Source organism: Ranitomeya variabilis, chromosome 2 (assembly GCF_051348905.1).
Source record: "Ranitomeya variabilis isolate aRanVar5 chromosome 2, aRanVar5.hap1, whole genome shotgun sequence".
NCBI lineage: Eukaryota > Metazoa > Chordata > Amphibia > Anura > Dendrobatidae > Ranitomeya > Ranitomeya variabilis.
Window position 1 is genome coordinate 1,115,517,305 of NC_135233.1, and position 23,714 is coordinate 1,115,541,018.

Sequence of the window (23,714 nt, forward strand, 5' to 3'; positions counted from 1 at the left end):
CTTCTATATTTCTATTATCTGCTGAGCGGAGAGGTAAACTCTTCTATATATCTATTATCTGCTGAGTGGAGAGGTAAACTCTTCTATATATCTATTATTATCTGCTGAGTGGAGAGGTAAACTCTTCTATATATCTATTATTATCTGCTGAGTGGAGAGGTAAACTCTTCCATATATCTATTATTATCTGCTGAGTGGAGAGGTAAACTCTTCTATATTTCTATTATTATCTGCTGAGTGGAGAGGTAAACTCTTCTATATTTCTATTATTATCTGCTGAGTGGAGAGGTAAACTCTTCTATATTTCTATTATCTGCTGAGCGGAGAGGTAAACTCTTCTATATATCTATTATTATCTGCTGAGTGGAGAGGTAAACTCTTCTATATTTCTATCATTATCTGCTGAGTGGAGAGGTAAACTCTTCTATATTTCTATTATCTGCTGAGTGGAGAGGTAAACTCTTCTATATTGCTATTATCTGCTGAGAGGAGAGGTAAACTCTTCTATATTTCTATCATTATCTGCTGAGTGGAGAGGTAAACTCTTCTATATTTCTATTATTATCTGCTGAGTGGAGAGGTAAACTCTTCTATATATCTATTATTATCTGCTGAGTGGAGAGGTAAACTCTTCTATATTTCTATTATTATCTGCTGAGTGGAGAGGTAAACTCTTCTATATTTCTATTATTATCTGCTGAGTGGAGAGGTAAACTCTTCTATATTTCTATTATCTGCTGAGTGGAGAGGTAAACTCTTCTATATATCTATTATTATCTGCTGAGTGGAGAGGTAAACTCTTCTATATTTCTATCATTATCTGCTGAGTGGAGAGGTAAACTCTTCTATATTTCTATTATTATCTGCTGAGTGGAGAGGTAAACTCTTCTATATTTCTGTTATCTGCTGAGTGGAGAGGTAAACTCTTCTATATTTCTATTATTATCTGCTGAGTGGAGAGGTAAACTCTTCTATATTTCTATTATTATCTGCTGAGTGGAGAGGTAAACTCTTCTATATTTCTATCATTATCTGCTGAGTGGAGAGGTAAACTCTTCTATATTTCTATCATTATCTGCTGAGTGGAGAGGTAAACTCTTCTATATTTCTATTATCTCCGGAGTGGAGAGGTAAACTCTTCTATGTTTCTGTTATTGTTGTTGCATTCCACCATCTTCTGTTTCCGTTACCGACCTGCCTCATTCACCCGTCCTCTCTGATCTCTCTGCTCCTGACCTTGGCTATGTGTTCCTAGCCTGTGCTGCCTGCCCTTACCTCGGATTGTCTTTTCCCTCCTGTACTGCTTACCTGCCTCTATGACCGTACCACCAGCTGCAGCAGTCTCTGGGACTGCACTGGAGTGATACCTGATGTCCTCCTGCAGCCTAGCCTATTCCAGCTATCTAAGGCCCTAGTGGAGAGCCAGTAGACACTTAGTCTCGCCCCTCCAGGGTCAGCCTGGCCCATGTCGCAGTGGGTCCACGTCCACCAGTGTTACATTATATTCGGACCATAGACCTTGCTGACAAATTGGGACCCAGGGATCCCATATCAAGCATTGTGTGAAGAGTTCGTCCCTTAGCGTGAGCGTCAGGACCAGCTGATGCCGCCATCAATGTGGTGCCAATTCAGCTGCCTTCCTTAACACCATGTCTGGCTATCCGTCCTCTTGTCAGTCAACCTCTCTGAGCGAACCGCCTAAGGCAGCAGTCACACTAGCAGTATGTGGTCAGTATTTGTAGCCAGAACCAGGAGTGGAAGAATTAGGGTATGTGTTCAGGATTGCTTCAGGATTTGGTCAGGATTTTATGCAGGTAAAATCCTGACCAAATCTGCACCTGAGGTCACTGGCAGGTCACCTGCGTTGTCCTTGAGTTTTTTCTGCAATGTAAGGATATGCTGCGTTCTTAAATGACGCACCGCATGTGAGTTTTCTCGGCTGTGCCGCATGCGTCTTTTACTGCATAGTGGGGACAGGATTTCATGAAATCCCCTCCACTATGCTGTAACATCTGGACGCTGTGTTTTTTATGCATGCTGCTCAATGCTGCGTCAAAAACGCATCGTTTCCTGAACGTGGACACATGCCCTAATAGAACCATCTGCACCACTTCTGTATTTATCACCCCCTCCTGGCTACAAATACTGATGTAAAATGCTGACCAAATACTGCTAGTGACGGCAGCCTAATGCACCAGGTTGTGGGGAACGGCAGAACTTCAGCTTCCCCTTTTTCTCTACAATGGATACCCCAAGGAGAGCCAGAGCTTCATGAATCACGGTCACATTCACACCACGATCACCTCTTTCCTTCTGACCAGATCTAAGACTGTCCCCTGTTTGAAAAAAAACCAAAAACACATCCATATCCCTCACCTGTCCTAAGTGAAGATGAGACAAACTGTCCCCTGCCATCTCCCATCTCTGTGATATCTGGTATACAACTTGATTGGTGCTGCGATGCGACCATCCAGGCTGAAACGCTGGAGACAGAGGTGCTGCAAGCTCAGTTTCAGAGACTGATGGTGATGATAGAGGTTACTGCAGGTCCCTGATGGTGCTTCAGTGACTGGCGGTGACGTCCGAGGTTACCGCAGGTTCCTGATGGTGCTTCAGAGACTGATGGTGATGTTAGAGGTTACCGCAGGTTCCTGATGGTGCTTCAGTGACTGGCGGTGACGTCCGAGGTTACCGCAGGTTCCTGATGGTGCTTCAGTGACTGGCGGTGATGATAGAGGTTACCGCAGGTCTCTGATGGTGCTTCAGTGACTGGCGGTGATGTTGGAGGTTACCTCAGGTCCCTGATGGTGCTTCAGTGACTGGCGGTGATGTTGGAGGTTACCGCAGGTTCCTGATGGTGCTTCAGTGACTGGCGGTGATGGTAGAGGTTACCGCAGGTCTCTGATGGTGCTTCAGTGACTGGCGGTGATGTTGGAGGTTACCTCAGGTCCCTGATGGTGCTTCAGTGACTGGCGGTGATGTTGGAGGTTACCGCAGGTTCCTGATGGTGCTTCAGTGACTGGCGGTGATGGTAGAGGTTACCGCAGGTCTCTGATGGTGCTTCAGTGACTGGCGGTGATGGTAGAGGTTACCACAGGTCCCTGGTGGTGCTTCAGTGACTGGCGGTGATATTAAAGGTTACCGCAGGTCCCTCATGGTGCTTCAGTGACTGGCGGTGATGGTAGAGGTTACCGCAGGTCCCTGATGGTGCTTCAGTGACTGGCGGTGATGTCAGAGGTTACCACAGGTCCCTGATGGTGCTTCAGTGACTGGTGGTGATGTCAGAGGTTACCGCAGGTCCCTGAGGGTGCTTCAGTGACTGGCGGTGATGGTAGAGGTTACTGCAGGTCCCTGATGGTGCTTCAGTGACTGGTGGTGATGGTAGAGGTTACCGCAGGTCCCTCATGGTGCTTCTTGGCACTGTTCATGTTGATAATCAGATGTCACAGAGATGGATTATGGTGTAGGACAGTATGGCTTATCTTCATGTCTGACGGGTGAGGGATATGGTTGTGTATATATTCGGGTTTTGTACTCGCTGAGCTGAAGTTGAGGGAAGCACAGGAAGCTGTTTCATACAAAATGTTCAATCGGGTTTATGAACACCAAAAACCTGCTTAAGGATAAGCAAAATAAAAGATGGCCTTCGCCGGCCCAAACGTGAATGCAAACAGAAAATATGCAGTCCGTGCAGCACTGTGTGTCCGCCTGCTCAGGTCAGTGTCTTCCGGCAACCACACTGGAGGCCTCCACACCTCCAGTCACAGACAATGAGACACTTGCTCTCCATTTTATCTGTCAAACCACGCCTCTGGGGTGGGGCTATGTGAGCAGTCATTCTCACCCATCTCTTTTGACTATTTGTAAAACCCGGCCCTGGAATGTCCTAATAGCTCTCTCAGCATTATGTTATGTGTGCTTTCCAAGCTCACATCACCGAAGCCACCAACCTCGATGATGCATATCTTCCCTCAAGGTCCTGTCTGTCAGCCATCTTACATACCCTCCCCCCCCCCCGCACCCAAAGCCAGGGGGCTTGGCACCGTCTGCCATCAAGCAGTGGACTCTCGACAGAGTGTCAGCATTGCCATGCAGTTTCCCTGGCCTATGCTCTACATGGAAGTTAAAATCCTGAAGTGCTAGGAGCCAACTGGTCAATTTGACATTCTTCCCCTTCTTTTCCCTCATTCACTTTAGTGGGGCATGGTCTGACTCCAGCCTCAACTTCCTGCCTAATAGGGAGTACCTTAGCGTGTCCAATGCCCACTTGATGGCCAAACATTCCTTCTCCACTGTGGAGTAAATCTTCTCGCTAGATGAACACTTCCGACTCGGATACATTATGAGGCACACTTTCCCCGTTCTCCTCTTGTTATAAGACAGCGCCCTGCCCGATATCCGATATCTGACACGTTCTTCTGGACCACAAACTACTTGAAGAAATCCTGTGTCACCTGCACTGGCTGTTTACACAGGGCTAGCGTCAGCTTCTGGAAGGGCGTCTCAGCTTCTGGAGACCACTTAGCCATAGCAGACTTTTGTCCATTTTAAGGAAGTCCGTCAGACGCTGCTACCATGGCGAAGTTTGGGATAAACTGGCAGTAATAGGTCACAATATGCCGGAACGCTCTGACCTTCTTCTTTCAGAGGGGTTGTGGCCAACTCTGGATCGCCTAAACTTTATTTATTTGGGGCTTTGTTTCGCCCCTACCTTCAACAGTCTAAGTATTTAGCTTCCTCTATTCCCTTCTCACATTTCACTAGAGCATCAAGTATCGCCTGAACTTTTCTCAGATGGCTTCCCCCAATCCTGGGTGAAGATCACAATGTCATTATTAATATTATTTCTTGTTATGGCGCCATTTATTCCATGGCGCTTTACATGTGAGGAGGGGTATACATAATAAAAACAAGTACAGTAATCTTAACAATACAAGTCATAACTGTTACAGGAGGAGAGAGGACCCTGCCCGCGAGGGCTCAATCTACAAGGGATGGGCGAGGATACAGTAGGTGAGGATAATAACCAAATCGAAAAGAAAAACAGAAAGCCGCACCATCAGCTGCACACACTGACTCCGTGTCCTCCCAGTGCTGATTGATTTGAAGTGTTCCCTAAATCTCACAAAGGGGGCCTAATGGTTTTCCCGATGTAATAAAAACCGCAAGGACAGAATAATGCATATACCGTGTGTGTCGGACTTTATATCGTGTATCAATCAGCACTGGGAAGGGTGTCCCTCGATTAATCACCCACATGCGTGTACAACATGGGGGTGATGCGTCTTTGTTGCGTTTTGTCGGGTTAGAAAGGGTATCTTTACCGGAGCAGGGAAGGGACCATAATAAGATACTCTTGAGAAGGGAAGGAAGGTGGATTATGCGTGTTAATGCTCCGGGACCTTTAGGGTTAAATGAGAGACTTGGAATGTCGGTATTTTTGTGATGTAATTCTTTCCTGTCTGATAGTTTTGTACTTATTTGTGCATATTTTACATTTTGTATATTCACACGTAATTTTCTTGTAGGTTTTAACTTTGTTTTATTCATTATGTTTTAATTGTAAAGTAGGATTTTGTGATGACGCTGTTGGAGGGGTGGTAACCTTATGGCGGAAAACGTTAAATAGATTCCACCCACCCACAGTTTACATCAAGACCCGCGGAAGCGCGGTAGCTCGAAACGGCCGTCGTCTTGTGGAATCACGTTTCTCCCTGACTGTTCCTGCTTTTGACTATATGTCATAATAAAGACTGTATATTAAGCGGATGGTGAGTGCTTGCTTTTCCTAAAAGACTGTTGCAATATATACAGTAGCTGAGGGTAGAGCTGGTCGTGCAGTGGTTTGGTGGTTACTGCAGATTGTAGGCTTGTCGGAAGAGGTAGGTCTTCAGGTTTCTTCTGATGGTTTCCGTAGTAGGCGAGAGTGATACGTTGTAGAGAGTTCCAGAGTAGGGGGGATGTGTGGGAGAGCGTTCCAGAGTAGGGGGGATGTGTGGGAGAATGTCATCCAGGTAGGCTGCTGCTTACCTCTTATGGGGAGTTGGGATACGGTTCATGGCTCTCTGGAAGGTAGCTGGAGCTCCATGTAACTCGAGCGGCATCCTTGTGTACTGAAAGAATCTGTCTGGCGTGGAGAAGGCAGTCTTCTCCTTGGTGTCTTGGGTCATGGGAATTTACCAAACTTGACCTCACAAAATGGTATTGGCAATGTGCCAGGTCGGCCCTAGCCTCTTAATCAATTCATCAACACTGTGCATTTGGTCTGTATCCAACTTAGAGACCTTATTCAGCTTCCTATAGTCATTGTAAAACTGCAGTTCTCCATCTGGTTTTGGCACTAAAACTATGGGAATGGACCAGCCACTCTTGGATTCTTCAATGACTCTCTTTTAAGATCACCTCTAGGCGGGCTGCTGGAATCCAACTTGGCTTCCAGTTTATCTGGACATTAGGCTCCGTCAGAACCTCATGCTCTTTGATCTTTGTACAACCTGGTAGTTCTAAAACAGGTCTCTGTTCCAATGTAGCAACTCTTGGAACTGTTGCTTTTGGGCACGTAACAGCGTCTCTGCCACCATAACCTTTTCCATGTCGGTTTCAGGCTTAGCCAGACACTGAACTTCCACGCGCTCCCTAACTCGCCATGGCTTAATCAGGTTGATGTGGTACACCTGATAGGGCTTCCTTCTTCCTGGTTGGTGGACTTAATATTTGACGTCTCTAACCTTTTCAGCTATATCATAAGGGCCCTGCCACTTGGCCAGGTATTTGCTCTCCATCATGGGTACCGGCACCAGTACTCGATCCCCAAGGTTGAAGTTTCTCATCCTCGCCGATCTATTGTACACCCTCGCCTGTGCTTTGAGGAGGTGTTCTTTCATGATGGACAACTCCTTGGCAATGCTCTCTTGCATCTGGGCCACATGTTCAATTACCTGAAGGGTGTGGATTCTGCCTTACAGGTCTCCTTCGCTACCTCCAGGAGTCCACAGGGGTGTCAGCCATACTAGAGTTGATGGAGAATAGAAGGTACTGCAGTAGACAGTCCCAGTCTCGGCCATCCTTCTCTACGAACTTCTTCAACATGGCCTTCAAGGTTTTATTAAACCTTTCCACCAAGCCATCTGTTTCTGAATGGTAGACTGCGGTCCGGAGTTCTGTGATTTGCTGGGTTTTGCACAACTCCCTCATCACTTTTGACATAAACTGGGTCCCTTGATCCGTTAGGATCTCCTTAGGCAACACTGTCCTAGGAAAAATATGGACCAACTCCCAGGCTATACACTTGGCGGAGACGTTTTGTAGTAGTACGGCCTCTGTATACCGTGTAGCATAGTTCAGTACCAACAAGTTGCGCTGGTGCCCTCTCGCAGACTTGACCAGGGGTCACACTCGATCCATGGCTATGCGATCAAAGGGAACCTCAAAGATACACAAATTCACAATATCTTGGTGACAATCAGGCCAGTAGAACCTCTGGAGGATCCGTTCCTGTTTTGTTTTTTTTTTTTTGTTTTTTTTTTCCCCCTCCTAACCCTAGATGACCACTTAACACATGAGTATAGGCCATATCTAACACCTTGCGTCTGTATGGCCCTGGCACTAGTAGCTGCTCTATTACCTCCCCTCTCACACTCAGGCTAGGTTCACATTGCGTTAGGACAATCCGTTTAGCGCATACGCTAGTGGATTGCGCTAACGCAATGTCCCAAAAGGGATCGCGTTTGGAGATCCCGCTAGCGCAGATGCCCGATCTGCGCTAGCGAGGAACGGACCTCGGACGCTGCAAGCAGTGTTCGAGGTCCGTTCGAAAATAACGGGACATCGCTAGCGCATGCCAAAAATGGCATGCGTCAGCGATCCGTTAGCACATTGCGGTCAATGGGTGCGCTAACGGACCCGTTACATAGTGTTAATTGCGACAATTGTGCCATGTAACGCTAGCGGACACCCATTAACGCAATGTGAACCTAGCCTCAGGGATGTAGGCTGCCTCATCCTCATTGCCAACAAGCACACAAAATGGAAACCTGTCAGCTGCGGCCTGCGACAAGGTTTCTTTAGGAGCAACCTGGCTGTTGTCTGGGCAACCAGATGTCCTCCCTTTCCCCAAGTCCCAAAATAATGCAAAGGCCCACCCTATTATAATAGGTACTTGACTACATCCACCTCATGGGACTCGGTGCCACAGTTTGTGTTTAATGACCACTCGGGCCACAGGGTAGTCTTTAGCATTTCCATGCATACAGCTGAAGCCCACCTTCTTCCCAAAAATCGGCCGGTGAAGAATGGTGACTCTCATTGGGGTAACCAAACTCCCCGAGTCCAACAGACCAGTCATTTGCACTACGTTCACTGAAACTGGGCATGCCTGCATCCCCTCGCCCGCTTGAGGGACAGCACTGCAGGCAAGATATGCAAAGTACGAGCAGCCTCGTCCTGGGCTGCAATCCATTGGCTCGGTGGTCATGGGGCAATAGGTGACTATGGGGCCTGGGGTATGACACCTCAACAAATTACACTATTGGATGGGGCCTTTGATAATAACTCAGACGCTCATGGACGCTCCCATCTGTGGTTCTAGCTCCCCTCTTTTGGGCTTCAGCCCCCTTTGGGCTAGAGGCGACCTTAGAACAGTGCCGATGATCGCATTATAAGGATCTAGCACAGAAGCTTAGTTTAGCGCTGATCCCAGCATGAACATAGGAGACAGTGTTGTCTACAGAGAATGACGTGGCACATGACCCGAAATATCATGCGATGTATAACCTCTCTCGGTTTAATATGAGGAGCTGAGTAATAGGCCAATCTGATAAAGCATGGTCTCTAGATGAAATATTTGGGGGCAGTGTTTGTTTAGGTGAAGTAGTAAAGGCTACGTTCACATTTGCGTTTTGCAGCGTCGGCGACACAACGCATGCAAAACGCATGCACAACGCAGCGTTCATTTTTGGCATGATTTTTTGCGCAAAAAAACTGCATCATGCAGCGTCCTCTGCGCCCTGACGCTTGCGCCAAAAATGACGCATGCGTCACAAAACGCTAGACGACGCATGTCCATGCGCCCCCATGTTAAATATAGGGACGCCTGCGTCGCTATGCGTCGCCGAACCTGCGCCCGACGCAACGCAAATGTGAACGTAGCCTTACTCATCTAACATGCAGCATCACGTCACATGTACAATACAGACCAAAAGTTTGGACGCGATTTCTCATTTAAAGATTTTTCTGTATTTTCATGACTATGAAAATTGTACATTCACACTGAAGACATCAAAACTATGAATTAACACATGTGGAATTATATACTTAACAAAAAAAGTGTGAAACAACTGAAATTATGTCTTATATTCTAGGTTCTTCACAGTAGCCACCTTTTGCTTTGATGACTGCTTTGCACACTCTTGGCATTCTCTTGATGAGCTCCAAGAGGTAGTCACCGGGAATGGTTACCACTTCACAGGTGTGCCCTGTCAGGTTTAATAAGGGGGATTTCTTGCCTTATAAATGGGGTTGGGACCATCAGTTGTGTTGTGCAGAAGTCTGGTGGATACACAGCTGATAGTCCTACTGAATAGACTGTTAGAATTTGTATTATGGCAAGAAAAAAGCAGCTAAGTAAAGAAAAACGAGTGGCCATCATTACTTTAAGAAACTAAGGTCAGTCAGTCCGAAAAATTGGTCAAACTTTGTAAGTGTCCCCAGGTGCAGTGGCCAAAACCATCAAGCGCTACAAAGAAACTGGCTCACATGAGGACCGCCCCAGGAAAGGAAGACCAAGAGTCACCTCTGCTTCTGAGGATAAGTTTATCCGAGTCACCAGCCTCAGAAATCGCAGGTTAACAGCAGCTCAGATTAGAGACCAGGTCAATGCCACACAGAGTTCTAGCAGCAGACACATCTCTACAACAACTGTTAAGAGGAGACTTTGTGCAGCAGGCCTTCATGGTAAAATAGCTGCCAGGAAACCACTGCTAAGGACAGGCAACAAGCAGAAGAGACTTGTTTGGGTGAAAGAACACAAGGAATGGACATTAGACCAGTGGAAATCTGTGCTTTGGTTTGATGAGTCCAAATTTGAGATCTTTGGTTCCATCCACTCTGTCTTTGTGCGACGCAGAAAAGGTGACCGGATGGACTCTACATGCTAGTTCCCACCGTGAAGCATGGCGGAGGAGGTGTGTGGTGTGGGGGGGCTTTGATGGTGACACTGTTGGGGATTTACTCAAAATTGAAGGCATACTGAACCAGCATGGCTACCACAGCATCTTGCAGCGGCATGCTATTCCATCCGGTTTGCGTTTAGTTAGACCATCATTTATTTTTTCAACAGGACAATGACTCCAAACACACCTCCAGGCTGTGTAAGGGCTATTTGACCAAGAAGGAGAGTGATGAGTGCTACGCCAGATGACCTGGCCTTCACAGTCACCAGACCTGAACCCAATCGAGATGGTTTGGGGTGACCTGGACCGCAGAGTGAAGGCAAAAGAGCCAACAAGTGCTAAGCATCTCTGGGAACTCCTTCAAGATTTTTGGAAGACCATTCCCGGTGACTACCTCTTGAAGCTCATCAAGAGAATGCCAAGAGTGTGCAAAGCAGTCATCAAAGCAAAAGGTGGCTACTGTGAAGAACCTAGAATATAAGACCTACCGTATGTACTCGAGTATAAGCCGAGATTTTCAGCCCAAATTTTTGGGCTGAAAGTGCCCCCTCGGCTTATACTCGAGTCACGGTCGGCGGATGAGGGGGAGAGGGCGCTGAGGCATACTTACCTGCTTCCGGGGCTCCTGGCGCTCCCCCTGCCCGTCCCACGGTCTCCGGGTGCCGCAGCTCTTCCCCTGTTCAGCGGTCCCGTGGGACCGCTCATTAGAGAAATGAATAGGCTGCTCCACCTCCCATAGGGGCGGAGCCGCCTATTCATTCCTCTAATCAGCGGTGCCGGTGACCGCTGACAGAGGAAGAGGCTGCGGCACCGAAGACCAGCTGTCCGGGGGAAGGAGCCAGGGACGCCGGGAGCAGGTAAGTATCTCATAGTTACCTGTCCGCGTTCCACACGCCGGGCGCCGCTCCATCTTCCCGGCGTCTCTCCGCACTGACTGTGCAGGTCAGAGGGCGCGATGACGCATATAGTGTGCGCGCCGCCCTCTGCCTGATCAGTCAATGCAGAGAGACGCCGGGACGGGACGCTGAGGAGCTGCAAGCAAGAGAGGTGAGTATGTGTTTTATTATTTTAATTGCAGCAGCAGCACAGCTATGGGGCAATAATGGACGGTGCAGAGCACTATATGGCACAACTATGGGGCAATAATGGACGGTGCAGAGCACTATATAGCACAGCTATGGGGCAATAATGAACGGTGCAGAGCACTATATGGCACAGCTATGGGGCAATAATGAACGGTGCAGAGCACTATATGGTACAGCTATGGGGCAGTAATGAACGGTGCAGAGCACTATATGGTACAGCTATGGGGCAATAATGAACGGTGCAGAGCACTATATGGCACATCTATGGGGCAATAATGAACGGTGCAGAGCACTATATGGTACAAATACCATGTCTACCAAAGCACACACAGCAGTTTTTGACAAATTTTAGTCCATGGGTTACCTGGAGCATCAAGGAGTATTGCTCATGGCAGGCAAAGCTCAGCGCCCTTTTTCCGTAGACCTTCCTCAGTCCATGTGTTTTCTGTGTTTTCTTCTACTTTTTTTCCTGTAAGGAGTGACCGTTGCTGCTGAAGACATGGTCTAGATTGTTACCAGACTCTCTTCCCCTTTGCTGCTTTCTTGGCGTTTGCTCAAGCATTTCCTAGGGCTTCATCAATGTCGGCTCTGGTGCAAACATTTATTTTCTCTATGCCAAGCTTTGTCAGCAACAGGAGAGTCTCCATCAGGGCTCCCATGCTCTCCATCAGGGCTCCCATGCTCTCCATCAGGGCTCCCATGCTCTCCATCAGGGCTCCCATGCTCTCCATCAGGGCTCTCATTCTCTCCATCAGGGCTCCCATGCTCTCCATCAGGGCTCCCATGCTCTCCATCAGGGCTCCCATGCTCTCCATCAAGGCTCCCATGCTCTCCATCAGGGCTCCCATGCTCTCCATCAGGGCTCCCATGCTCTCCATCAGGGCTCCCATGCTCTCCATCAGGGCTCCCATGCTCTCCATCAAGGCTCCCATGCTCTCCATCAGGGCTCCCATGCTCTCCATCAGGGCTCCCATGCTCTCCATCAAGGCTCTCATTCTCTCCATCAGGGCTCCCATGCTCTCCATCAGGGCTCCCATGCTCTCCATCAGGGCTCCCATGCTCTCCATCAAGGCTCCCATGCTCTCCATCAGGGCTCCCATGCTCTCCATCAGGGCTCCCATGCTCTCCATCAGGGCTCCCATGCTCTCCATCAGGGCTCCCATGCTCTCCATCAGGGCTCTCATTCTCTCCACCAGGGCTCCCATGCTCTCCATCAGGGCTCCCATGCTCTCCACCAGGGCTCCCATGCTCTCCACCAGGGCTCCCATGCTCTCCACCAGGGCTCCCATGCTCTCCATCAGGGCTCCCATGCTCTCCACCAGGGCTCCCATGCTCTCCACCAGGGCTCCCATGCTCTCCACCAGGGCTCCCATGCTCTCCATCAGGGCTCCCATGCTCTCCATCAGGGCTCCCATGCTCTCCATCAGGGCTCCCATGCTCTCCATCAGGGCTCCCATGCTCTCCATCAGGGCTCCCATGCTCTCCATCAGGGCTCCCATGCTCTCCATCAGGGCTCCCATGCTCTCCATCAGGGCTCCCATGCTCTCCATTAGGGCTCCCATGCTCTCCATCAGGGCTCCCATGCTCTCCATGGTTTTCTGGGTTTCCCGTTTGACATTACAAAAGACCTACTGTTTGTATACACATTGGCCATCTTCCCCTTTGCCAGTCTACACACCTCAGTGAATTCCTTCAGTTCTACCTCGTGTGTCCACTGCCTTCTATTGTGCTCCAAGTCAGACTTGCCCTGCCTGTGACATCATCTCCCATCTGGGGTAGAAGTAATTAAGGCTACTTTCACACATCAGGTTTTTTTGTTTCAGGCACAATCCGGCAAGTTTTGAAAAAAACGGATCAGTTGTTTTTACGCCAGATCCGTTTTTTTTCTCAAAGACTTGCATTAGCGCCGGATTGCGCCTGATGGGCAGACGTTTCATCCGTTTTTTTCCGGATCTGTCCAAATAGTCGTTTCCGGCGGACGGAGAAAACAGCCAGAGGAACGTTTTTTGTCCGGCAAAAAAAAGCGCACAGTGAAGGAATCGGCCAAAAACGCGTGAAACGGAGATGTGAAAGAATCAATCCGGCGTGCGGATCCGGTTTTCCAAGTATTTCCCATTGAAATCAGTCTCTCTCTCTCTCTCTCTCTCTCTCTCTCTCCCTCTCCCTCTCCCTCTCCCTCTCCCTCTCCCCCTCTCTCCCCCTCTCTCTCCCCCTCTCTCTCCCTCTCCCTCTCCCTCTCTCCCTCTCCCCCTCTCCCCCTCTCCCCCTCTCTCCCTCTCCCCCTCTCTCTCCCCCTCTCCCCCTCTCTCGTTTTGGGACCGTTTTAGCAGCTGTATTGCATCTCTCCTTTCTTCTGTGAGGTGTTGACTACCTTGAGTCATACAGTGGCCATTTTCTGCTAGGGAACACCAAAGGGGAATAGATGAGATTTAATCAGTAAAGCCAGGTGGTAAATCATCCACATACTGGAGCATCACTAACTTTGGAAAGGGAATGGTCTATTTTTACCGTCCATTTTTACAAAACAGAGGGCATTGCAGCAGTACACATTGTTGCTCAATTTTGAGCACCTTGAGGAAGCCCCATCTATGTATACTGTTTATAGCTAGAGGTGAAAGCAAATATATGCAGTCCATAAAAATCCAGAAAAAAGCTGAATGGCAGTAAGAAACAGGTGAGTACTCACTGCTTGAGCGGGTTTAGCTGAGTCAACAACCCCACCAGTCGGTAATCCACGGAATATGGCGTGCTTGCTTGAAGAAACATATGTGGAAATCCAAATAGGGAAGAAAGTAGCAGCACCACCACACAAATCTTCCGATAAAAAACCTTTGTCCTTTATTTCAACAACGTGCTGTGGACATGGTTACAGAGGGCAGGAAAGTTGCAGAACAGCTGGTTAGGCTAGTGGACAAAGCACGTTGTTGAAATAAAGGACAAAGGTTTTTTTATCGGAAGATTTGTGTGGTGGTGCTGCTACTTTCTTCCCTATTTGGAAAGCAAGCATATTCTGGCAGTTTGGTTGGAGGGGCATCTTTTGCCCAGTTGGTCATTGTAATATGTGTCGAATTGTGCAGAATTTGGGCCAGTAAGAGATGAGGGTTTGGCGTTCTAGGGGTTATCAGGTCAGTCACCTTGTACACGGCCCAGAGATCATGGACCATACTGTAGTTTGCGGGTTGTCCTTTTTCTTTACAGGGGCGTATTTCAAGTGGAGGTAGTGGGAATGATTGTCCATACTTGAGTAACTCTTGACACTCCGATGCCTCCTGTGCGGGGCTGAGAAGGTAACGTGTAACATGAGTAAGCGGGACACCTGGCTTTAGCGTTATGTCCACTGGTGGGACTGGTAGTCTACCAACATTGGTCTTTATATCGGCATAAGAGACAAAAGGAGTTTAATTAAAATAGTACAAAAAAGTCTTTATTAAATGACAATACAACAATTACCATGTCACAAGACCTATAAAAACATACAAACAATGTGAACAGATGTGTAGAATAGGCACCAAAAAATAGAGCATGCTGCAAAGCTATAACATAATATCTCAACCATATGTGTGATATGTGGTGAGGAGCCCCTCTCTCCCAACGAAACAAAAACCTCCCTGAAGCTGTATCGTAACTCCCATAAGATCAACTAAGCATCGCCCACTATAGACAAATTCATATGCTTGTGCACCATTAACTATCACGTTGTGTCCTAGTGAGCACAGCAAAAGGAGGGACGGGCGAGGAAAAGAAAGTAAAAAACAATCATAAACAATCCTCACCACATGCAGCACTGCGTTTCGCCGCTTCTCAGCCCTGCTTTATCAAGGGGAGGTGTCACTTGTTTTTTACTTTCTTTTCCTCGCCCGTCCCTCCTTTTGCTGTGCTCACTAGGACACAACGTGATAGTTAATGGTGCACAAGCATATGAATGTCTATAGTGGGCAATGCTTAGTTGATCTTATGGGAGTTACGATACAGCTTCAGGGAGGTTTTTGTTTCGTTGGGAGAGAGGGGCTCCTCACCACATATCACACATATGGTTGAGATATTATGTTATAGCTTTGCAGTATGCTCTATTTTTTGGTGCCTATTCTACACATCTGTTCACATTGTTTGTATGCTTTTATATGTCTTGTGACATGGTAATTGTTGTATTGTCATTTAATACCGACTTTTTTGTACTATTTTAATTAAACTCCTTTTGTCTCTCATGCTGATATATAGATGTTTATGGAGGTAAATGTAGTGAGCAGGCAATTAGTAAGGGTCACGTCATGAGTCTGGATTTTGTGGTACCAACATTGGTCTTTGCGGTTTCCCATAGTGTTTTGGGGATCTGAGCTGGACAGTCATCTGGTAGATGATTGATTTTAATTTATTTATATATTTTTTTAGCCTCAGATATAGACTGGTGAAGATACAGAAACTCCAGAGAGTTGTGCTATGTTCACATGTGGCGTTTTTGCTTATTTATGAAAATGTAAAACCAGCTTTTTCTTCAGTAACATCAAAGCAAAAGCAATCAGTAAATGTTTGTGTATTGTCTTTTTTTTCTGAATTTCAGAACTGCAGCGATCTTTAAATCTGCAGCCTTTTTATCACCCATAGAAAGCAATGAGAAAGTGAAGAAATGCGAGTGTTTTCTAAGCACTGAATAAAGCTAACTGTCTACAGTACATGTTAAATAAAGCCCACATGTATTCTGTACCCAATAAAACATGTGAGAGCCCTGGGACCGTGAGCCTTGGATGCTCTGTTGTAAGACTGGAGGTTATTGATACAAGCTGTCTTTGTTGCATTGATTGTTCGCTTGTAGGGCACGAAGGACATCTGCTCCCAACAAACGTGTTGGTGCCGCGTCACTTACTAAAAGTCTGGTTACTATTGATGAGCGAGCGTGCTCACCACTGCTCGATACTCGGGTATGCATCGAGTATTGTGGGTACTACTAATAATGATAATGTTGGCTATGGCATTACTGTGTATGACAGGCAATCCCCGCAAAACATGCAGGGTGGGGAATCGAGCACCTGTGATACTCGATGTGTACCCGAGCAGTGCTCAGTCAAGTATCGAGCACGCTTATCACTGCTGGAATATTCTCTAACTGGGTCGCTGTGACCAGTGGGGTACCGCAGGGGTAAGCGTTAGGACCTGTTCTCTTCTACATATTTATTAACGATCTGGTAGAAGGTTTACACAGTAAAATATCGATATTTGCAGATGATACAAAACTACGTAAAGCAGTTAATACAAGAGAAGATAGTATTCTGCTACAGATGGATCTGGATAAGTTGGAAACTTGGGCTGAAAGGTGGCAGATGAGGTTTAACAATGATAAATGTAAGGTTATACACATGGGAAGAAGGAATCAATATCACCATTACACACTGAACGGGAAACCACTGGGTAAATCTGACAGGGAGAAGGACTTGGGGATCCTAGTTAATGATAAACTTACCTGGAGCAGCCAGTGCCAGGCAGTGGCTGCCAAGGCAAACAGAATCATGGGATGCATTAAAAGAGGTCTGGATACACATGATGAGCGCATTATACTGCCTCTGTACAAATCCCTGGTTAGACCGCACATGGAGTACTGTGTACAGTTTTGGGCACCGGTGCTCAGGAAGGATATAATGGAACTAGAGCGAGTACAAAGGAGGGCAACAACATTAATAAAGGGGATGGGGGAACTACAATAACCAGAGAGATTAGCAAAATTAGAATTAGTCTAGAAAAAAGACGACTGAGGGGCGATCTAATAACCATGTATAAGTATATAGGAGAACAATACAAATATCTCTCTGAGGATCTGTTTATACCAGGGAATGTGACTCACAAGGGGGCATTCTCTGCATCTGGAGGACAGAAGGTTTTTCCACCAACATAGAAGAAGGTTCTTTACTGTTAGGGCAGTGAGAATCTGGAATTCCTTGCCTGAGAAGAGGACGTGGTGATTGCGAACTCAGTCGAGGGGTTTAAGAAAGGCCTGGATGTCTTCCTGGAGCGTAACAATATTGTATTTTAGTTATTAGGTTCTTTAGAAGGACGTAGATCTGGGGATTTAGTTTGTGTTGCCGCAGTGGCATGATTTGCGGCTGGTAAACAGCCTTAACACATGTAGGGATTCCCTAACAAACAGGCAATCCCCACATGTATTCAAATCATGCAGCTGCGGCTACACAAACTAATTTTCCAAGCACGCCCAAAGTACTCGGGGATCACCCGGGCATGCTCAGAAATCTCGAGTAATGAGCATACTCGCTCCTCACTAAACCTTGTTACTATGCGTGTCTGGTCCCTGTTTGGGCGCCAAATTTCTAAGAGAGAAACCAACTCTCTTCTATTGCCTTTTGACCTCCAAATAGTAAAGTGTGATCACGGTCTGCTCTGCAAATCAGACAGCACAATATCAGGATAACATACAAAGAATGATTCCCTAATTGTTGCACAGGCAGGTTTTTTTCTATTCAGCACTGACAATGAGAAACAAAGATTGATTCCTGCAAATGTGATTTATTTTGATCTGGCACAAATGAAACTACAGATATTGTCCAATGTTTTGACCAGCTTCTTGACCACAAGCTGGTGGAAACATTGGACAATGTTGGTTTAATTTGTGCCAGATCAAAATAAATCACATTTGCAGGAAATACATCTTTGTTTCTCATTGTCACTGTTGAGGATATCGCTGTACGATTGTCTTACAATAGTCTCTGCCTCTAGCACAACTATGGATATAGGCAGTATTGCCGTCTTGGCCTTATTTAAGTCTTTCTATACTGTTACAAGCAAAGAAACTTGTCATTGAAATATGTATCTCCCCATCTAGCTTCAGTTGTCATCATCCTATAGTAAGTTAGGGCAGGAACAGGTCATGAAAAGAGAGACTAAATGGATACACGGAGGAATAAAAAATGGAGTATGTTCATTCACAACCTGTAAAGAAATGGTTTACTGTCTTTCTCTGATGATTCTTTACTGGTTCTCCTCTCACTCTGTCCTGTTTATTTGTGCAATGTTTGGTCTTTACCGGATGGGAGGCTGTTCCTATAGGGGATGGAATGATTGCAGACGCTTTATTCTCCAGCAGGTAGCTCAGCGTGGGTAGACCCAGAAAGTCGAGGAGATGACAATGACGCATACACAAAGTTATAGATTGGACGTACGTCTGGGACTGGGGGACGTTCATGGACTGGAATGTGATGGCAGATGTATACTGTATCTAGTCCTGAAATATTTACACATCCAGTTATCAATGCAGAAAAGATGGAAGAATGAGACTATAATGAAAGAGATGAGTTCTCGGCGAGGACAAAGTCATAATGTGCAAAACTTATAAAGTGGAGTATATTGTGTGTATATATAGAGATATTCATCAGCATCTCCTCACACAGGATTACGCTGTAGTGAGGAAGACCTCACAGGGCCCAAACCCCATCACCGAGAAGCCCCGGATCTCCACGATACATGAGAGAAAGGAGAAGATCCTAGAGCTGACCACCAAGATCACTGAGCTGCTGACCGGAGAGGTGACTGCTGGGAGATTATACAGTGTACACTGGAGGATTGTGGGTGATGGGAGGAGACTGCTGGGAGATTATACAGTATACACTGGAGGATTCTGGGTGATGAGAGGTGACTGCTGGGAGATTATACAGTATACACTGGAGGATTCTGGGTGATGAGAGGAGACTGCTGGGAGATTATACAGTATACACTGGAGGATTCTGGGTGATGAGAGGTGACTGCTGGGAGATTATACAGTGTACACTGGAGGATTGTGGGTGATGGGAGGAGACTGCTGGGAGATTATACAGTATACACTGGAGGATTCTGGGTGATGGGAGGAGACTGCTGGGAGATTATACAGTGTACACTGGAGGATTCTGGGTGATGAGAGGTGACTGCTGGGAGATTATACAGTATACACTGGAGGATTCTGGGTGATGAGAGGAGACTGCTGGGAGATTATACAGTATACACTGGAGGATTCTGGGTGATGAGAGGAGACTGCTGGGAGATTATACAGTATACACTGGAGGATTCTGGGTGATGGGAGGAGACTGCTGGGAGATTATACAGTGTACACTGGAGGATTGTGGGTGATGGGAGGAGACTGCTGGGAGATTATACAGTATACACTGGAGGATTGTGGGTGATGGGAGGAGACTGCTGGGAGATTATACAGTATACACTGGAGGATTCTGGGTGATGAGAGGAGACTGCTGGGAGATTATACAGTATACACTGGAGGATTCTGGGTGATGGGAGGTGACTGCTGGGAGATTATACAGTGTACACTGGAGGATTGTGGGTGATGGGAGGAGACTGCTGGGAGATTATACAGTATACACTGGAGGATTGTGGGTGATGGGAGGAGACTGCTGGGAGATTATACAGTATACACTGGAGGATTCTGGGTGATGAGGAGACTGCTGGGAGATTATACAGTAATACACTGGAGGATTGTGGGTGATGGGAGGAGACTGCTGGGAGATTATACAGTATACACTGGAGGATTCTGGGTGATGAGGAGACTGCTGGGAGATTATACAGTAATACACTGGATTGTGGGTGATGGGAGGAGACTGCTGGGAGATTATACAGTGTACACTGGAGGATTCTGGGTGATGAGGAGACTGCTGGGAGATTATACAGTATACACTGGAGGATTGTGGGTGATGGGAGGAGACTGCTGGGAGATTATACAGTAATACACTGGAGGATTCTGGGTGATGAGAGGAGACTGCTGGGAGATTATACAGTAATACACTGGAGGATTGTGGGTGATGAGAGGGGAGGAGACTGCTGGGAGATTATACAGTATACACTGGAGGATTCTGGGTGATGAGAGGAGACTGCTGGGAGATTATACAGTATACACTGGAGGATTCTGGGTGATGAGAGGAGACTGCTGGGAGATTATACAGTATACACTGGAGGATTCTGGGTGATGGAGGAGACTGCTGGGAGATTATACAGTATACACTGGAGGATTCTGGGTGATGAGAGGAGACTGCTGGGAGATTATACAGTATACACTGGAGGATTCTGGGTGCTGAGAGGAGACTGCTGGGAGATTATACAGTGTACACTGGAGGATTCTGGGTGATGAGAGGAGACTGCTGGGAGATTATACAGTATACACTGGAGGATTCTGGGTGATGAGAGGAGACTGCTGGGAGATTATACAGTATACACTGGAGGATTCTGGGTGATGAGAGGAGACTGCTGGGAGATTATACCGTGTACACTGGAGGATTCTGGGTGATGAGGAGACTGCTGGGAGATTATACAGTATACACTGGAGGATTCTGGGTGATGAGAGGAGACTGCTGGGAAATTATGCAGTATACACTGGAGGATTCTGGGTGATGAGAGGAGACTGCTGGGAGATTATACAGTATACACTGGAGGATTCTGGGTGATGAGAGGAGACTGCTGGGAGATTATACAGTGTACACTGGAGGATTCTGGGTGATGGGAGGAGACTGCTGGGAGATTATACAGTATACACTGGAGGATTCTGGGTGATGAGAGGAGACTGCTGGGAGATTATACAGTATACACTGGAGGATTCTGGGTGATGAGAGGAGACTGCTGGGAAATTATGCAGTATACACTGGAGGATTCTGGGTGATGTTGGCCTCGTGTACCATCTGCCATTTCTTCCTACAGGTGTCGGAGGACTATGGAGGACATCAGGACGTGGTGATGGAGGATCAGCGGCTTCCTATGTTCCCTGGTAAGGAGAGGCCAGAATATAACTGGAGGAGAATCTCGCACACATTAGCCCTCTGGTCACTTCCGGGATATTAATCTTTCTTGTCCTGATGTAGAAGCGATTGTGAGTCCTTGTTTTCAGCTTTGATGTAAGTGACCACAGGAGGCCTGGAGGGATCAGGAATACGACCCATAAGAAGGGAGCGGTGTCGGCGGTGGCCACAGACAAGTCCTCTCCCTTCCTTCCTGACTGATTCTTCCATAGTTTTTTGTTTTTCTCTTTACCTCACAAGATTATTTCCCACTTGTGATTGTATCCTCTCTACATTATGTCCTTCTGTGGTTTCAGTTTTATTTTCATTCTGATTTTAAGTTACTGGAGAAGACATGAGAAAGAGACAAACGCTTCCATGCGGTTTCCTGACCCTATAGCGGTGAATCCTTCTGGCAATGCTGTCATGGAGGTTACTGAAATGTCTGACTCTCTATAAGAGAAGACCCTTGTATGAAGTATAGGTGTCTTGTCACTGTGATGCTGAGTCACTACTCACGGACTAGTCATGACACAGGGTAGTCAGGTGATCTGAGGTCAGATACCAGGATGGCTCGTTGTACAGAGGGGCAAGACAAAGGCTTGGTCAGGTAACAGTGTGGGGTCAAATGCCAGGAGGGTAAGTCAAGAAAAATGTGTAAGATAAAAGGATGGTCAGAGGCCAAGTCTGGGACAAGTACCTGAAGTCAGAGAGCGGCAAGAGCAGAAGGGCTAAGCCAGACAAATGGAGAATCCACATGACTAGAGATGAGCGAACCTGAACTTAATAGTTTGTGGTTCGTACCGGACTGTTAGTGTCTGGTACTAATCTCCGAACACAGATTTTTCACGGAAGTCCGTTCCAATGTTCGGAGTCCTGGTGGAAGTCAGAGAGAGAGAAATTTGGGAGCAAAAGTTTGGCTCCCCATTATTTCCATGGGGTTCAGGTTTTGGTTTAAGTTCAGGTACCCGATCTGAACTTTGAAATAAAGTTCGGGTCCGCTCATCCCTATTCACAACAAATCTTAGGTGTAGCAAGACCGGAAAATCTGACACAGAGCTATGCACACTTTAGACTAAGCTGAGCTACATCTCACCCTGGACTACTTTCAGCAAGCCACCTAAACAGCTAGCAAATCACCAAGGAGGCGAGGCACCTGGGCAATCACCCCTAGGCTAGGTCAGATTGAGCAGCAGGGCTGTGAATCAAAATGCTGACATCCCAGCATCAGATTCAATGACTGGACTGTCACTCGCAACACTGACAATCCATCACACTCCAGATTCCATAGGCCAGCTGAGCTGTCACTCACATCGTCCCTAAGCTACAGTAAAGATGAAACCATAACAGTACCCCCCCTCTTCTAGGGGTGCACTGGACCCTCGGGTTTCCCATGAAACCTAGAATGAAAGGCCCTGACCAGCCGATCTCTCCTCCGGTCCGTATCTCTTCCAATGGTTGAGGTACTGGAGGGAATTTAGGACCCACCGGGAATCCACAACTCTGTGCTCCTCATACTCTAGACCAGTGTTCCCCAAGTCCTGTCCTCAAGAGCCACCAACAGGTCATGTTTTCAGGATTTGATTAGTATTGCACAGGCAATCATTCAATGACCTGTGCAATACTAAGGAAATCCTCAAAACATGACCTGATGGTGGCTCTTGAGGACCGGAGTTGGGGAACACTGCTATAGACTGTCATCGACAGCAACCAGAGTAGACAGGGACGAGGGCAACACCACCAAGGGGACAAACTCCTTCAACAGGAATCTATGGAAGATATTAGAGGTGTGGAGAGATGGAGGAAGCTTCAGTCTAAAAGTCACCATATTCACCACTTCCAGAACCTCTTAAGTACCGATGAACTTCTGACCTGATTTCGCTGACTGTCCCTTTAAGTTTAATGCTTCTGGGTGATAGTTAAACCATATCACCCACTTTTGAAAAAAACAGGATCAATTATATGTCTTCTATTAGACCTTCCATTTTTGGCGAACTTGAGCAACCTAACTATTCTTTTCAACCTCCTTCCAAACATCCCCAAGTGGTAAATTCCACCCCTGGACACTCAGAACTTATCCTGGAAATCTCATCGAAATGGGAATGAAAATCATAATTCTAGAAAAATGCCAAAGTGCCAGTTGATTGATTGACCAACTGTTACCGGCGAACCCTGAATGAGGACCAGTCCTCCTGTTGAGCCACAACAAAACACTTCAAAATTTGCTCCAAAGATTGATTTGTCCTCTCTGTCTGGACTTTGGTTTTAAGGTGGTAGGCAGAGGAAAAAGACAAGTCAGTCCACAGTTTTTTTACAAAAGTTCTTCAGCACTTTGAGGCAAACTGCACTCGGAATTCCATGCAATCTCACCATATGACGACTAAACAACCTGGAGAGCGTCTCTGCATTAGGTAATCCTGACAAAGGAACAAAATGAGCCTGTTTACTGAATCTGTCCACCACCACCCAAATACCAGTTTTCCCTTCCGACAGAGGCTAATCTGTGATGAAATCCATGGACAGAGCAGTCCATGGTCTTTCTGGAATGGGCAATGGAACCAATTCCACGGTCGGCCGGTTATGACAAACTTTAGCGTATATGAAGACTTAATAGGAAGATACAAAATCTTTAATATCATTACTCCTAGACAGCCACCAAAAGAGTCTGGAAATAGCTTTCTGCGTTCATTGACCCCAGGATGACCAGT

At 46.9% G+C, this 23,714-nt stretch overlaps 2 protein-coding genes across 2 annotated transcripts in view; both read left to right on the forward strand.

The window, feature by feature from the left end:
- The window catches only part of LOC143808876 (uncharacterized), a 986,487-nt gene that overhangs the window by 620,419 nt on the left and 342,354 nt on the right, over nt 1–23,714 (forward strand).
- LOC143808896 (uncharacterized) overlaps nt 1–23,714 on the forward strand; it is a 98,916-nt gene that overhangs the window by 44,096 nt on the left and 31,106 nt on the right. For both annotated transcript variants that reach the window (XM_077292077.1, XM_077292076.1), the window contains 2 exons: nt 18,646–18,780; nt 20,930–20,996. In XM_077292077.1, coding sequence (XP_077148192.1) covers nt 18,646–18,780; nt 20,930–20,996 — 202 coding nt within the window. The remainder of the gene's footprint in view (nt 1–18,645; nt 18,781–20,929; nt 20,997–23,714) is intronic.